Source organism: Mus caroli, unplaced genomic scaffold, assembly GCF_978045245.1.
Source record: "Mus caroli unplaced genomic scaffold, Mus_caroli_1 scaffold_2, whole genome shotgun sequence".
Taxonomy (NCBI): Eukaryota; Metazoa; Chordata; class Mammalia; order Rodentia; family Muridae; genus Mus; species Mus caroli.
The window spans coordinates 14,351,280-14,366,615 of record NW_028227257.1 but is presented as its reverse complement, the minus strand read 5'-3'; the positions used below and the strand labels follow the sequence as shown (position 1 = coordinate 14,366,615).

Below are 15,336 nucleotides of genomic sequence, written 5' to 3'. Positions count from 1 at the left end.
AGCTTACAAACCAGCTAGCCTAGTCTTACAGGGGCAAACAAAAGACAAGCTGTACCGTAGGGACCAACGGTGGCGGATGACCTCTGACCTTCACGTGTGCTCAGTGTCATGTACACACCCACACTCACATACTCGAACAGGCACACACTTACAAAGACATCCTAACATACATCTAAAAAAGGGGGAGACTTTCTATCAAATTCTAGCCAGTCTGATTCCCATCAATCCCTCACTGTGTGGCCTCCTGATGATCCCCAGTCTGGGGCACAGTGCCTGAGCCTGTGGCATGAAGGACCCCCAATGCTCAGCAAGTAACTCTGACCCCTGGGGAAGAACAGGGGCTGGCTCAAGGTCACAGGGGTGTTGGGCCTGCCAACTGTCTGCTGAGGACTTGCTTCTCTGCACCGGCCCCAGCGTGGGCTGGCATGCCCCCCCTCAGCAGCGTGGTTCAATGGCCCCGGGCTCACTTTCCTTCTCTTTTAAGCTCTGAGTGGTTTAATTTGCGAGCACAGCTGCCTTTCATGTCGCAAGCTGCGTCCCAGCTCCCTCTGATCTCGGGAAGCTGCCCGATCCACTGCCGCTTGTCGGGCCCCGCCCTGCTCAGCCCTGATCAGGAGGTTCAGTTAATTGTGACTGATTTTCAAAGCCGCCTGGAGTCTCCATGAGCACCCAGTGCCGGATCTGCTTCTTCAAAAGTTACTCAAATAAAATCAACTAATTTAATTTCTGCCTTTTCCCGCCCCCTCCTCGGTTCCCCAGCTTGTCCAAAGTGAGTCACCCTGCCTGCCTTTCTTCTGAGTGCTATGTGAGTTCAGGCTGGGACTCAGGCCAGTGCCTCCTACACTCTGTGGGACCTGGGATGCACTCCTGTCCTCCTCTTGGAGTTCAGCATCTCCATCTGTGCAACAAGGACCCTTGCCTCTCCGACAACCCAGAAGCCAATGGCAGGGGCCAGTTCCAGCACTCGCTGGCTTCAGGACTCTTCCCTCTGGGACCTGGTGTTCCCCTCTGTTCAGTGACTTGTTGACAATAGCTCTACCATGCACATCAGTGAGGGTGAGGTGGGGATTGCTGAGCCACCTTGGCCCCAGACCCAGCCTTCCTCTGTAGTATGGTAGAGAGAACTTTTTTAAAGGCTTTCTTGAAAGTCACTTAGATGTAACACCTGTTTCCGTTCCTAGCACCAGCTCTCTCAAGCTTTTTGGTCTTTTCTGTGGGAGAGCGTGCAGGTCAGGGAGACAGCTAAGTGGGCAGATGTACTGGCTTCGCAAGCCTAGTGAGCGGAATTTGAGCCACGGATCAACATGGAATCAGGATGAGGTAGGACACATGTGTAATCCAAGCACTTCTACAGCAAGATGGGAGGCAGAGGCTGGAGAATCATCTGAAAGCTCAGAGGTCAGCTAGCCCGGAGTACGGGGCAGAGCAGCAGAAACAAGAGAGACTCTGTCTCAAAGGACGTAGAAGGATGGCCTTGGGAAGTGACTCAGGTGATAAAGGTGCTTGTCACGCAGGTCTGAGCACCTGAGCTCAAAACCTTAGAACCCACATTGGAAGGAAAGAGCCAACTCCCAAAAGCTGTCTGATGACCGATCTGTGTGTGTGCATGCGCGCGTGTGTGTTTAACTTCTTAATTTAAAAAAATGCACATGTCAGTTTTGGGAAAACATAGACAAGACAGACAATCTTGAGCCAGAGATTAGGTAAGGGCTGTTGGGCCTAGGAAGTTGTGGATTTGAGCTGCCCCTGATTTGCTTGTGAACTTGGACACACCACTGTCTCCTGGGCCCCAGCTTCTCTGTTATGTAATTCATATCTAAGCTCTTGGCAACTCTGGACTGTCCCGGGTCTTTGCCACTGACAACCTCCTGGGTATCTCCCCAGCCCAGAGCTCCCCAATGACTTGGCTTATTCAACGGACAGTTTAAAGAGCTCTGTTCTGCTTCCATCTCAGCACGTCAGAAACCAGACTCCCATTTCCCTTTCGTCTCCCAGGGCTGTTCTTCCAGTTCAGGAAATGGAAATCCCATCCAGTTCCCAGCTCAGGTCAAAACCCTAAACATAAGATGTGAGTTCTCTCTCTCATACCTTACATCCAATCCATTAGTGAACACCTTCAGCCTAGCTCTCGAAAGACATCTACCAGCGACCTCGTTTCCGTGTCCCTTCTCTAGTGCCACTTTGAGAGATGCCCGCCACCATATTCCATCTTGACAACTGCACCTTCTGAGCAACCAGCCTTCCCCATAACTGTTCCCTCCTCATGGAGCAATCACGAGATCCTGTTAAAACCGGGCCAGAGCCTATCATTCTTCCGAAGGGGACCCACCACAGCTGGTCTAGCACGTGCAGAATAAAGATCAAGACCTAACCATTATGTACATGGCTGCGTGATACTCAGGGAACCTCACCCCAGGGCCTTTGCACATTCTGCTTTCCATGTGCTTCCCCCACCATGGCCATCTTTGCACGTCACTGCTCCAGCGTCACCTCTGAGGTGCCTTTCTGCTCTGACCACTTTTTTCTGCTTCTTAATGTTTGTCATCTCTAGCCAGAACATGCTGTTTGTGAGTGTACAGGCTCTTGTTTTTCTATACATAGTTAGCCCTCCCATGCCTAGTGCATAGTAGGCATTCAACAAATTTACTTTAAGTGAACAAATACTATATGCCAACAAACACCTGGCCAGTCATAAAGGACAAGGGATTTTCAGGCTCTGCTTAGCTAGTAAGCATGTATACATCAAACACACGCATGTACCTGCATGTATGTATGCAGGGCTTACATCTCTGCTACTCAGATTTCCCACTGTTCCTTTGTGCCCCCTATTTCCTCCGATCCACATTTCCCTTTGTCTATCAGCCATCTGCTTATTGAGCTGGATTTGGTCCAACCTGGATATACAGAGGCTGACTGTACCTTCCCCACAAGTCTAAATGCCCTGGCTTCTGATGTGTAGCCATAGGGCAAGAGACCCAGAGAAAGGCCAAGCCAGCTTCTTCCAGAGATCCTGTTCTTTGCCTGTCTGACTTGCAGACTCCTTTGGGTAACATGGTGAGGATGAAGTGGCAGCCTGAGACCCACAACCTGTATCTCAGTCAGGGTCTACTCGAGACTCAGTAGCCTGGGCAAAGTGGAGCCTCGGTGGCCATCTAGCCAGCTGTCTGGGAATCCCACCATGGCTGGGTAAGGCAGAGGCATGCTATCTACAGTCTGGGCACAGTGTTCTATTCAGATGTGTGCTGAACCAGTCTATCTCACATCTATAGGAAGCTGTGTGTTTTTTTTTTTTTTAAACTTCCACAAGTGGGTGTGTGAAGTGCCCCTGGGTGCTGGCAGCCACACCCAGCAAAGAGGAATTGATTCTGTCAGTGCCTCAGAGTCTTAGCATGGGGCTGGAGTCCCCAGGCAGCAGGATCTCTAAGTTGGAGCATGCCAGGCAAGTGAACAAAGCTGTCAACGTGGGGGCCTCCAGTTGTACCCTGATGGAACAGCACCCCAGCAAGATGACACTTGCTTGCTGAGGCTTTCCACTGTGGTCACCATGGAAGCTGTTTGTCCAGTAGCCTGCTTTGTTTGAGAGTCATTTCCTGTGCCTGCGGTGGGTGGCTATGCTATGTGAATGTGCGAGAGCATATTCAGATTTGCGCTGGCCTGGTTGTTGCTATTTTAACCTGGAGATGAGCCAGCAGCTGTGCAGGGGCTGTGTCTATGTGCAGCTGGACTTTGAAGAAGAGCTGTAACCATGTCAAACATGGCCGTCCTGTGGGGCTGTGTCTCTGAGCATACAGTGTACATGTGTCTAGGTAAGCTTGCATTGCACAGCTAAGCTTGAATGTGTAGCTATACCTGAGTATTCAGTTGTCACTGAGTCCACAGATATGCCCATATACTCTCATGGTATATGGATGTAGCTGAGGTCATGTGTTAGCTTTGCCCAGCTACGTACCTGGGAATGTGCCCTGCTCCAGGCTGTCCTCTGCACCCAGGGGTAGCTACTCTGTCTTTCCTGCCCTTTCCATCAGGACGAAACCAGCACATGCCAGCCTCCCTTGGGGCATCCTGACCCCAGGCCTCACCCATCCCCACCCCCAGCCCACCTGTAGGTGACAGCTCGGCCACACTGCCAATGTAGGGGCCGTGGAGAAAGCGTGGTTCACTGTCGTTGATGTCCTGTACTTTGATGATGAACTCCGACTCGGGCTCCAGCAGACGGTTGGTGGCTCGATCCCTGGCTTGGGCCCGGAGTGTGTAGAAGGTTTTCTGCTCCCGGTCCAGGCGCTCCGTGGCATGGATGTCACCTGTCAACTCGTCAATCAGGAAGATGGTCCCTGCACCCTCGCCCGAGATGGTGTACTTGATGGTCCCGTCCCCTTCGTCAGAATCCGAGTGGATCTGGGGAGGTGGAAGAAGGCAGGATGGATAGTGAGGAAGGCAGTTGCCTCTCTGACGCGTCCCCCATAGAGTCCCATGAGGACCTTTTCCTGGGCACATCTCTCCCTCATCGGAACACAGAGAGAGAGACCCAGAAGCTGTGCCCGTCTGAGCTTCATTCACACCCTCAACAAAGTCTTCACCTGGGATGCACCCTACTCCAACTGCACCCCACAATCCACCTTCTCTAGACCCCCAAAGCCACCAGCTTTAGATGATAACCACTACCCTACCCCACCCCAGGCCTGCTTGAAAAACTCCCATGCTTCCTGTTACCTTTAAAACAAAGTTCAGGAACACAGCTTGTACAGCCCTTTAGTGTGTGTACTGTGTGTTTGCGTATGTGCACGTGTGTGTGTGTGTGTGTGTGTGTATGCATGGTGGGGCTTGTGGGGAGGGTGTGAGAGGGCATCCTTAGGTGTCATCAGTGTGGTTTTATTTTTGGCCTGAAGAAGGCCGACCAGTGAGATCTCTCTGTTCTCGCCCCCTAGCTCTGGGCTACAAATGCATGTCACCATGTTTGGCTGCTTAAAGGTGGGTTCTGGGGAATCAAACCCACATCCTCATGCTCCCAAGACAAGCACTTTATCCACTGAGCTATTGCTCCAGTCTGGGAGCGCCTATTTTGAACACTCATCCTTATTTCTCTGTGTACTGAAAATTCATCCACCGTGCAAGGCTTCACTCACTTGCCCCACCCCCGACTGGATTTTTCCAGTGTTTTTCTGGGTCCCCTTTCATTCCCCTCCCAGATCCCTGAGTACATCAAACCATCATTGCTGTGTGCCACTTTGTGAGGACCAGGAGTGAGAGAGAGGGGGGAGGGGAAGGTGTGCGCAGAGGCACCTGCACTCATCATGCATTGCGCAAGGCCAGGATCACATTTATCTAGATTAGGAGTCTTTAAAATGAACCCTGTTCAGGCAAACTTTGCAGGTTTTTTTCTTTTTCATCTTCCTGGGGAGGCCAGGCTACTCGGGAGCTGCCTTGCTTCCTGCCCAGTGCTCCCTCCCTGGGCTTCCCTACTCCATTCTAAAGTCTCTGCAGAGGGTCCCAGAGGAAGAGGTTGGCCATGATTCCAGCAACATCCCCTGTGTGTCTTACATAAGTCACTGTGCATCTCTGAACCTGCCACTGCATCTGTAACACAGCATATCCTCCCAGAGGAGCTGGGCTGACAGTCCCCTAAGGTCCTCAGCACCAGCAGCAGGAGGCAGGATGCTACTGTAGGACAGGGGCTGGACCCAGGCCCCACTGAGCCGTGCACGCCCTGTGGCTGCTGAATTACCAAAAGGTCCACAAGAGTTAGGAGCAGAGGGAGTTTATTTAGGGAAGGTATGGAAGGAAGCTTTTAGCTTTTTAGAAATCACTACAAATATACCTGTTGGTGCTAGCTAAAATTTAGCCCTGCCTGAGACACATTAAGTATCTGATACACAGAAGACATGATTACACTAAGCAGTCACTATTTATAACTGGGATTTCTTCCTGGTACAGCTAGGCGCCAGACCTCAGGCTGTTTCCACTGCTCAGGCATCTCTTGGGGTAGGGACCAGCAAGAGCCTGTTCTCTTGCAAACAGAGACTTTACCCTCCAATGCCCAAATCTCCAAGCAGCCCTGAACAGAAGAAAGCTCATCTGGATGAAGCCAGCGAGTCTGAGCAGCCCTTGCTCCTCTCTAAGACTCTGTGGAGATGAGGCACGAAGGAGATGGTCCCCAAGGCACCCAGAGACCTGGCTGTGGCAGACTCCAGCCCCCTCATCCTCAGAACAGGTGCCAGAGAACTCATCAAGAGGAGAGCCCACCCAGCCATGCGGGAGGAGCTGAGGTGTAAATTCTGTGGTAGAACTTTGCGTCTGAAAGGTGGATCATAGAAGTGCCATTTGGAAGATTGAATGGCCCATAAACATTTTCATATTTCATTAGCCGATTAATGGGCATCTCTCTCTTTTTGGCGACTCTGCTGATTCTCAGCAGAAATTGCCGGGAGTAAATGGAGGCGTCTGGTGGAACCTTTCCGGGTCCCCGTCCTGTTATAGATTGCCCCAATTAATGCCCGTCCTGGGCTCCTTCTTCCTGTCCAGTTACTGTTAATAGATTTCTCATAAGTGGCTGGATTGTAAAAACCTCATAACTCAGTTTAATGCCCCCAATAAAATTATCTCAGACGTCGGCCCTGAATCATTGGCAGCGCCTGGGATGAGGGGACCTGTCTGTGTTTGTTTGTATGCCTCCATCACCCCACCCTGGGGAGGTACAGTGGGGAAGGGGGGCTGTGGCCTCTATTAGGGTGCCTCTTAACACTTCCCAGTTCCATCGGACATCTGCTTGTTCGATCAGCAATCACTTGGGAGCACTGTGGTAGAAGAGATGGGATTGTGGGAGAATCTGAGCAGCTGTCCTCTTCAATGGTGTCCGTCACTGCCTGTAAAATGACTCTTGCATATCTCAGATGAGAAGACTCGAGCACAGGGACAGAAGTGATCTCTGTCACGTGGCCCACGGAAGCTAAGCTTGCATGTGTTATAGCCATTGGTGGGTTCATTTTGCCCTTCCAAATCCTGTTTCCCCAACTCAGGTGGGGATACCTTCTCTACGAGGCACAGTGAAGATTGAATGAGCATGTATTGGCAATGACCCAAGCATTTTGGCCACAATGACATCTTCCGTCTCTGGATCCTGGATCTCCATGATGTACAAGAATTTACTCCTCCTCCTCCTCCTCCTCCTCCTCCTCCTCTTCTTCTTCTTCTTCTTCTCCTCTTCCTCCTCCTCCTCCTCTTCTTCTTCCTCTTCCTCTTCTTCTTCTTCTCCTCTTCCTCTTCCTCTTCTTCTTCTTCTCCTCCTCTTCCTCCTCTTCCTCTTCCTCCTCCTCCTCTTCCTCTTCCTCTTCTTCTTCTTCTCCTTCTCCTTCTTCTCCTCTTCCTCCTCTTCCTCCCCTTCTCCTCCTCCCCTTCTCCTCCTCCTCCCCCTCCTCCTTCTTCTCCTTCTCTCCTCCTCTCCCTCTTCCTTCTCCTCCTCTTCTTCCTCCTCTTCCTTTTCTTCTTCCTTCTCTTCCTCCTCCTCTTCCTCCTCTTTTTTCTCCTCGTCCTCCTCCTTCCTTTTTTGAGACAGGGGGTCTCAGGTAGTCCAGGTTAGCCTCCGACTCACTAGGTACCTAAAGACGACCCTGAACTCATGATCCTTCTGCTTCCCCGACTCTCCCACCCTAGTGCTGGTATTACAGAATCCTGATATCTTCCCACAGACCTCCTCTCCGCTCTCAGTGAGGAGTGGGGAGGAGTGAGAGGAACCCAACATTGATGCCATCGATGTTCTGTGAAGTGTGACATAGCCCTCCATGGGGTCCAGTAGCTGTTCACAAGGAACTACAGGGTCAGACTGCCAATCAGCCCAGAGAGGGAAGAGCTAAGAGCTCAGAGCTATGGGCGCTGGGCTGGGCTACATCCTGGCTCAGTCCTAGAAGACAGTTCAAGATCCCCAGCCACACATGGCAGCTGGAGGATGGATGGCCTCTCATTTACTGAACACCTACTGCATTTCTCCTGCTGTGACGCTCAGCACTCAGTCTGCAGATGCCTTTGCATGCTCCATGGGAAAGGACCAAGGGGAGCCTGAGTCCACTGGACTCCTGAGTGCTGGTCTATCCTCCTGCAGTCTCAAGGAGATGACTGGTCAGCTCAGAATGCCCCCAGTGGAGGATAGGAAGCAGGGGGAGGAGTCACCAGGTGGGTCTCTGACACCAGTCTTTGCCCTGCACTTCTCCCTGAGTCTCAGCTCTATCATTAGGAAAAAGACTCCAAATCACACATCAGGAATGTGATGGGTATGAAGTCAGGAGCAGCCACACTGCCAGCGCCAGTTTTGTCCCTGCCTGGTGAGTGGCGGCGCTTCTCACAGCCTCATTTTTCACATCTGTTGTAGTCGTTGCTACCAACACATCTCTCAGGTTCATAAGATAATATATGTGACCTCACAGCACACAGTAGGTTCTTACTGTGAATCAGCATTCCTTTCCTGTCTCTGGACTCAGGAAGGATGGGGGGAGGGGTTATCTAACTCACCCTCCCCATCTCCTGACACACGGATCAACCACAGATGTCTTCACTCATCGGAGGCTTACAGGTCATCTCTAGTGCCTTCTCAGTTCAAAGTCCCACTTTATTCCTCCTCCAGGAAGCCCTCCAGATGTGCCCCTCTCCATGCCACACTCCCCTGAGCCTTTCCTTGTTGTGCTTAGGTGTGCCTGGCACTGTGGGTTTGGGGGCAATAGAGAGGTTGCTTTGCTGGGTCTGAGCTCCTCAGGCGGTGCACTAAGATAGGAATGGTGCCTGCAGGGAGAATGCTGGAGCGCAGGAGAGCTGAGTGTGCCCGTTTGTGAGCGAGCGTGCAGGCTTCAGTGTGTGCAATGCACACAGAGTTCGAGACCAAAATCTCCTTCCACGGACAGCACAAGGCTCATCCTCATGTCTACAGCAGCACTGAGCACTGGCCTGGCAGGAAATACACTCAGTGTGTGACAAGGGACACATACCAGTCACTAGAGTTCCCGACCAGCCAGCCGTCTGGGATTTCTGGACCCATTTGCTTTCTCTTACATATTCCATTTGGAGAGTCACCTATTTCCAAGGGGGAAGAAAATAGTTTCTTCACTTCTCAGTGTCAGGCGGACACAAGCTGGACAGTGGAGGATGGTTACAGGACTCATATGATGCTCAGTCACACACTGCCAGAGCCTGCAGCACCACCTCGGCCTGCTACATCCTCCTCTGGGAACTCCCTAGTATATTCCATTGTCCCCCATTAAACAGATAGGCAAACTGAGGCTCAGAGAAGGAAGGCATAGATCCTACCTAAAGGCACACAGCTCAAGAGAGGCAGTTACAAACCCAGTGTTGGGCACAGTGTTCCTATTCTTACTACTTCATCCAGAGAGGCCTGTTTCTGAGGAGGAACACCCACCCTGCCTCACCCCCAAACCTAGCCCTCAGTCATAAACACCAAAACCAAGAGCACAGTGGTGCCTCATCCCAGGGGCCTGCAAATGGGATTTACAGGGCCATTAATTACTTCCTCCTAATTAAATCAAAATTAAATGCGAGCAGAGGTAGGGTTTCCTTATTAAAGACAATTAAACGGACAGCGACGCTACGCAAATAAAAACGAGTCTGGGATTTAAACAGAAAGCAAATCAAATAAAGAGCCCCCCTCCCCCAGTGCAAGGGGTCTGTTCATGCAGGCACAACTCCTAAACCAAGAGTTCATCAATTTTCTTTAAATATTAGCAACTTAATTAAATCCACTCCCCTCCCTGCTCCGATCCCGCCATATATCTAAAATAGATCTCACCGCCCCCAGGAGTTGGTCATAAGTGCTGACCCCATAATTCTATCTTTAAAAAAAGAAAAAGGGTAAAATCCTACAAAATCCACACCCGACTGACAGGAGCCTCGGGGGAAATTACAGTTCAGAAAGGGGATTAGTGAAAGTGCCCAGATTTTATGGAAATGCTGGGATGTTGCTTTGGAGGGCAGGGGGTGTTGTAGAAGGTGAGAGGAGGTAGCTGGGCATGCCCACTGGCAGGGCTGTGCAGGGGGCCGTCGCTGGGCCTGGGGGCAGCCTAACAACTGCAGGGCCTGGTGGCTCTTGTGGGTGCTGACAGGAGCCTGGCGGTGAGTGATGGAGGAGGCGGCTGTGAAATCGGCTACCGTTGGGCACACGGGGTTCACTGCCTGGCTCTGTTGCTAAGCTACCTTTAGAATCGGAGAAGGACTGATGCTCAGAGTGACTCCCTGGGGTGGGGGACCAGGAAGCAGTGATTTCACTGGAGCCTCAGAGAAGTCCTTTCTCCCGGCAGAGCAGAGGATGTGACACAATTGGAGGGCACGCACATGGCGTGTGCACACACAAGTACTGGGTGTGCATGGGCTTGGCTGGCTAGGGACCGGTGGCTTAAAAAAACAACAACCCCAAGCTCACATTCTTAAGATGGGAAACCTCCTCCCACTGAGGGATGAGAAGCTAAGAGGTGTTAAGGCCGGGCCTGAGCACAGGGGTTACTAGAACCTGGGCGTCTGAATCAGGCTCCAGTCAGCTTGATGACTACACAGCAGTCTCCCTCAATGAGAAAGCTCCAGGCAAGTGTTTCAAAGCTATGGGACCTTCTCCTTGCTCCCTGCACAGTACCCTGGGGGGTGGGGTTGGCAGTACAGAAGCTGAGCTCTAGGCTAAGGGGGATGGAGGAGGCTGGCAATCCACAACAGGGGTGGAGACCTTTCCAGAGGGTGGATCAGCATCATGCCGGCTCACAACAGAAGCTTAGCATGAAGTCTAGACTTGAAGTGGTGTCAGTGACCTGGTGACCTGATTATCTATCTGTGTTGTCATTTGGTCTTGGCACATGCTTCTCCACACCCGGGCCTCAGTTTCTTACAATGAAAGGACTTACTAGGAGCCCTTACTGACAACACATTGTGGTTCGAGGTCACATGATGGGGCTCACTCGCTGGTGAGACCCCAAAGGCTGGCCAGGCAAAGATGTAAAAAGCCAATGAGTGCCTCAGCTTTCCTGAGCATCTAGATGTCCTTTGCAGAGAACTCAGCTGCTGGGCGGGCCACTGACCATCTGAGCCATCGCCCCATGTAGCTTTAAGTAGATGCTTGAGTCCTATATCTGTGTCCTTTGGGGCTTCCCTGGGGACCTCAGGCAGGTCCAGGCTTTTGTCTAAGCTTGCCAAGTCTGGACCCTCAGCCATGGGCTAGCCTCTTCTCCTTAGGGCATCAGAAACTACAAGTCTGCGAAACCATCTTGCCAAGCAGTAGAGGTCCTGAGTTTGATCCCAGGCGTTCGAATTAAAAGCTAGGCATGGTGGGTCCCCTGTCCTTGTGATCCCAGGTCAGGGGAGGCAGAAATAAGTGATCTCTGGGGCTCACTGGTTAGTCAGCCTAGGCTCCTTAGTGAGTTCCAGACCAGTGAGAGACCCTGTATTAGAGGCAGACAGAGTTTCTAAGTATGACAGCCAAGGTTATTCTCTGGCCTTTAGGCATTCAAGAAGCTACAAGTGCCAAGTGTGGTAGATGCCCCTGTCCACTCAAGGAACCTGCTCTCTCTGACCTCAGTTTCTCTGTCTTGAAAGCGAGAACAATGCTTTTTACCTTGCACTTTTATATGGGAATAATATGAAGTACCCAAGACAAGCCACAGGCTGAGTATTGTGGGCTGCATTCTCTTTCTTAATCCTCAAGAAGCTGGGCATATGGTATGTCAGTTCCCCTGTTTTCAGATGAAGAAAAAGGTCAGGTTGTATATAATGATACAGGTTCAGGGCTGGAGAAATAGCCAGGTGGTTGAGAGCACTTGCTGTTCTTGTAGAGGACCAAGGCTCGATTCCTAGCACTCACGTGGTGGCTCACAACCATCCAGGATTCCAGTTCTGGGGATCTGATGCGCTCTTTTGAACAGTATGGACACCAGGCACACAGGTAGTCCATGTGCACACATACAAGCCAAACACTCAGACAGATTTAAAAAAAATATCCAGGTCCAAGGCTATGTGTGGAGCAGGTTGGTCAGGTCAGACTTCCAAAGCCTGCATCATAGCTACCAGACCACAAGTGCTTTTCTCTCGTCTTCATAGAGTCCTGTCAGCCCTACTGAGCTGGCAGTCCCTGCTCTGCCACTGTGATGTTAGACCATCCTAAGTGAGGCCTGTGCTTGCCTGGGCTCTATCTGTGGGATCCCAGCTTTGCTCAGTCAGGAACTTACTTCAGCCCATGTGTGGCCGGTGATGGCTGACCAGCAGGGCACACCTGTATCCGGAAAGCAGCGTTTCCTGCACCCAGTTTCCATGCAAGCTTTCCTAACACTGTCAGGGGCTGGGCTCTGAGCCTCAGATCTGTGCCAGTCCATGCTCAGGCTCCGGTAGCAAAATATGCTCTCGAGTTGGGTTTCCTACCACCAACCAAAAATGCGCTGGCAAGCCGCCATCTGCCTGCGGAAGACCCAGAGAACCACCCTCAGCTACAGCTACTTCCGCTTCACCTGCTCCACTGCCAGCGAATCTCCAGGCTTCCGAGTCTGCATAGGCTGTAGCCGCCTTCCATCAGCTCTTTAGGTTCCAAGGCCTATGCTGGAACCCAGCTCAGGGCCTTTCTCCACCCTGAAGCCAGACAGTGATCCCATTTAACTGGTGCTTACTGGGTTCCCAGGCTGATTTGTGAGAAGTTTTACACATCAGGGTGTCTGATTCCTTGGAGGCCCCAGACAGCAGGAGCTTATCATACTTCTCTCTCCCCAGCAGCACACCTAGGCTTCATGGGGAGCAGGGATTGAAAGGGGGAACACCAGCCTGAGTTCAGACAGGCTCCAGCCAGGTTAATCAGAATTTCCCCAGTTTGGGAAGGTTTCTTTCTTTCCTTCCTTCCTTCCTTCCTTCCTTCCTTCCTTCCTTCCTTCCTTCCTTCCTTCCTTTCCTTCCTTCACTTATTCACAGAACAGTGTGTGAACCTCATTGGTACAAGGCATTGGGGAGCAAACACGCTTTGATGAAAGGAGCATTTGTCAATTGCATCATCAAACAAACACATGTAGAATTGATGCATCTGAAGGACAGGTACGGGGACTCAGGGGTGAGTGCACAGATGTGTGTGTGTGTGTGTGTGTGTGTGTGTGTGTGTGTATGTGTATGTGTGTGTGAGTGTGTGTGTCCTAGGCTGGCGTAGTCAGGGAGGGCTTCTCTGAGGAAGCAGCATTTGAGTTGAGACCATGTGGTTAGAGTGTCAAGCACCTAGCATGAGAGGAAGGAGCAGGAAGGAGAGGGGTCAGCTTAGGCAGTTTGGTGAGAGAGACAACAGAAGATGCTTGGGACCCATGATGGACTTTCAGAAAGTCATAAGACTAGGCTAGCCATGCAGCTCAGAAGGAGAGTGACCAAGTAAGTGGCAAGAGGCACCACTACAGAAGACCTCAGTTCTGCAGAGAGCAGGCTCAAACTCAGGCACGACCCCAGATAAGTAAGTTATCAAGGTCCAGGAAAGTGGCCAGGGGACACAGGGGACATGATCCAATCTGTGAACTTATTGGCTGTCCCCACATTACCCCTCCCCTACTGCAACGACAATGGAAAGGCAGGGGCCATGGAGAGAGAATGGGGCAGGAGATGACTGGAAGGGAGCAGGAACCGGGACTACCAGTGGGTGTCCCCAGAGTCGGGGCTGGACAGTGGGCCCCACTTTACCTTGCCCACGTACAGGGGTTCTGTCCCCGTGTACTCCTCCACCACGAAGAACTGGTTCCACACCCAACCGCGCTTCACTCGGCCTGCACCCAGCTGGTTGTCCTCCTGAGCCCCAGGTGACAAAGAGGACGGGGCAGGTGTGCTTGCGGCCCACAGGTGCCCCAGCAGCGGTAGCAGTAGCAGAAACAGCAGCACAGGCGACAGCGCAGCCCCCACCCGGAGCGCCCCTTCTGGCCGTGGCCTCATGCTTGATGGCGCGGGCCAAGCCCCGGAGCATGGACCAGAGGCACCGCAGCGGTGCTGCGTCACATGATGACCCCAGCCTCGGGGATGCCGGGCTGGACTGGGAGGGGGCGCGGCCGCACCCGGGCATGGACACCCGGTCCTGGCCCGCGCCCCCCTCGCTGAAGCCCCAGGTCCAGTCACCAGGCAGCCTGGCAGCTGCTCCTGAATAGGGCTTGTGCCATGGTCCCTGCGCCCAGACGGTGTGGTCAGCGGAGGCAAAAGGATCTTGGAGTCCTTCTGGGACTAGGGGTCATCCAGAGCCATCGGGAACCTGTGTGGGACAAAAGAGAAAACATGGGATGAGGCTCTGTCTGAGGGCAGGCTGTGATTCTCACTAACCTTGTAATAACTAATTAAACACCTACTGTGTGCCTGTCCTTTGCAGGAGCAGACATAATAGGGACTGTTGATGGCTCACTCTCCCCACGTTCCAGTCCCTTCTTTCACCTTCTAAGACCCCTGCTCCCTACAGCTCTTCCAGCTGCTGCTCCAGCCCCCAGGTCCCCAAAACAGATTCAGTGGCTGCCTGCCTGGTTCCTGGTTGATGAATTCTCTGGCACAGTGGGATCCTCTGGAGTCCCCATAGAGGCAGCTTCTAGAAGGGCTCCTGGAGGCAGAAGCCCCAGGCCTCCTGTGTGCAGCTTGGGAGTGTTCCTCAGCTCTGCTTAGCAGCAGGAGACCCAGGGGAAGCCTGCTGGTAGCTGCCACCTTCATAAGCTGTGTGGGGAGAGATCCCCGAAGCCCCAGAGGGCCTTGCTTGGAGTACCCAAGTGACTCTGGATAGAGTCACATCTGAGCTTGGTGTCTCTACTCCCCACAGTCAACCTTCCATCCCCCATCCCCACCCAACACAGGCTGGCCATAGATCCATCCATCTCCCTTCCCTCAGAGTCTGCTCTCAGCAAGGAAGGCTCTGAGGCACTCACGCCTACTGGAGCCATAATGAGAAATAATGGCTTGATATGGGTGTCTGTGGGAGAGCCACGCTTCCACCAGGAATTTCAGGTACAGAGAGAAGAACAGAGGTAGTGTTCACTACCCCATGCTCAGTCTAGCTTCATTCAAGAACTTCCGTCCATTGGCCTCGGCACTGAGCCAGTCTCAGCCTGGCTGCTGACAACCAAGGTAGAACAAGACCATGGTTTAGTGTCAGAAGAGGCAAGACCATCTCAGCATATGAGGGGCACATGGCCAGTGTTCGAGAGGACAGATTGAAGACTGACGGGTGCAGATGTTTGGAAGGGAGAGAAATCAGGGCAGCTTCCTGGAGGAAGAGGTACCTGAGCAGTTGGGAAGGGGTGATGTTCTGAGTGCAAGCTGGCTTAGATACAGTGTGGAGGAGGGTGTGGCTGGGCAGAGGAGGTGGGGTCTCCTGAGGAC

The 15,336-nt window shown here is 52.3% G+C and overlaps 1 protein-coding gene across 2 annotated transcripts in view; it reads right to left on the bottom strand.

Moving 5' to 3' along the window:
- The window catches only part of Cdh22 (cadherin 22), a 69,318-nt gene extending 55,307 nt beyond the window's left edge, over positions 1-14,011 (bottom strand). Inside the window, exons 1-2 of one of the 2 annotated variants that reach the window (XM_021156302.2) lie at positions 13,672-14,011; positions 4,101-4,395 (exon numbers count right to left, since the gene is read on the bottom strand). In XM_021156302.2, coding sequence (XP_021011961.1) covers positions 4,101-4,395; positions 13,672-13,917 — 541 coding nt within the window. In that variant the 5' untranslated portion in view covers positions 13,918-14,011. Of the gene's footprint in view, positions 1-4,100; positions 4,396-13,671 lie in introns of those variants that run through there. The other variant, XM_029469594.2, reaches the window with a different exon arrangement.
- Positions 14,012-15,336: the final 1,325 nt, after the last annotated feature.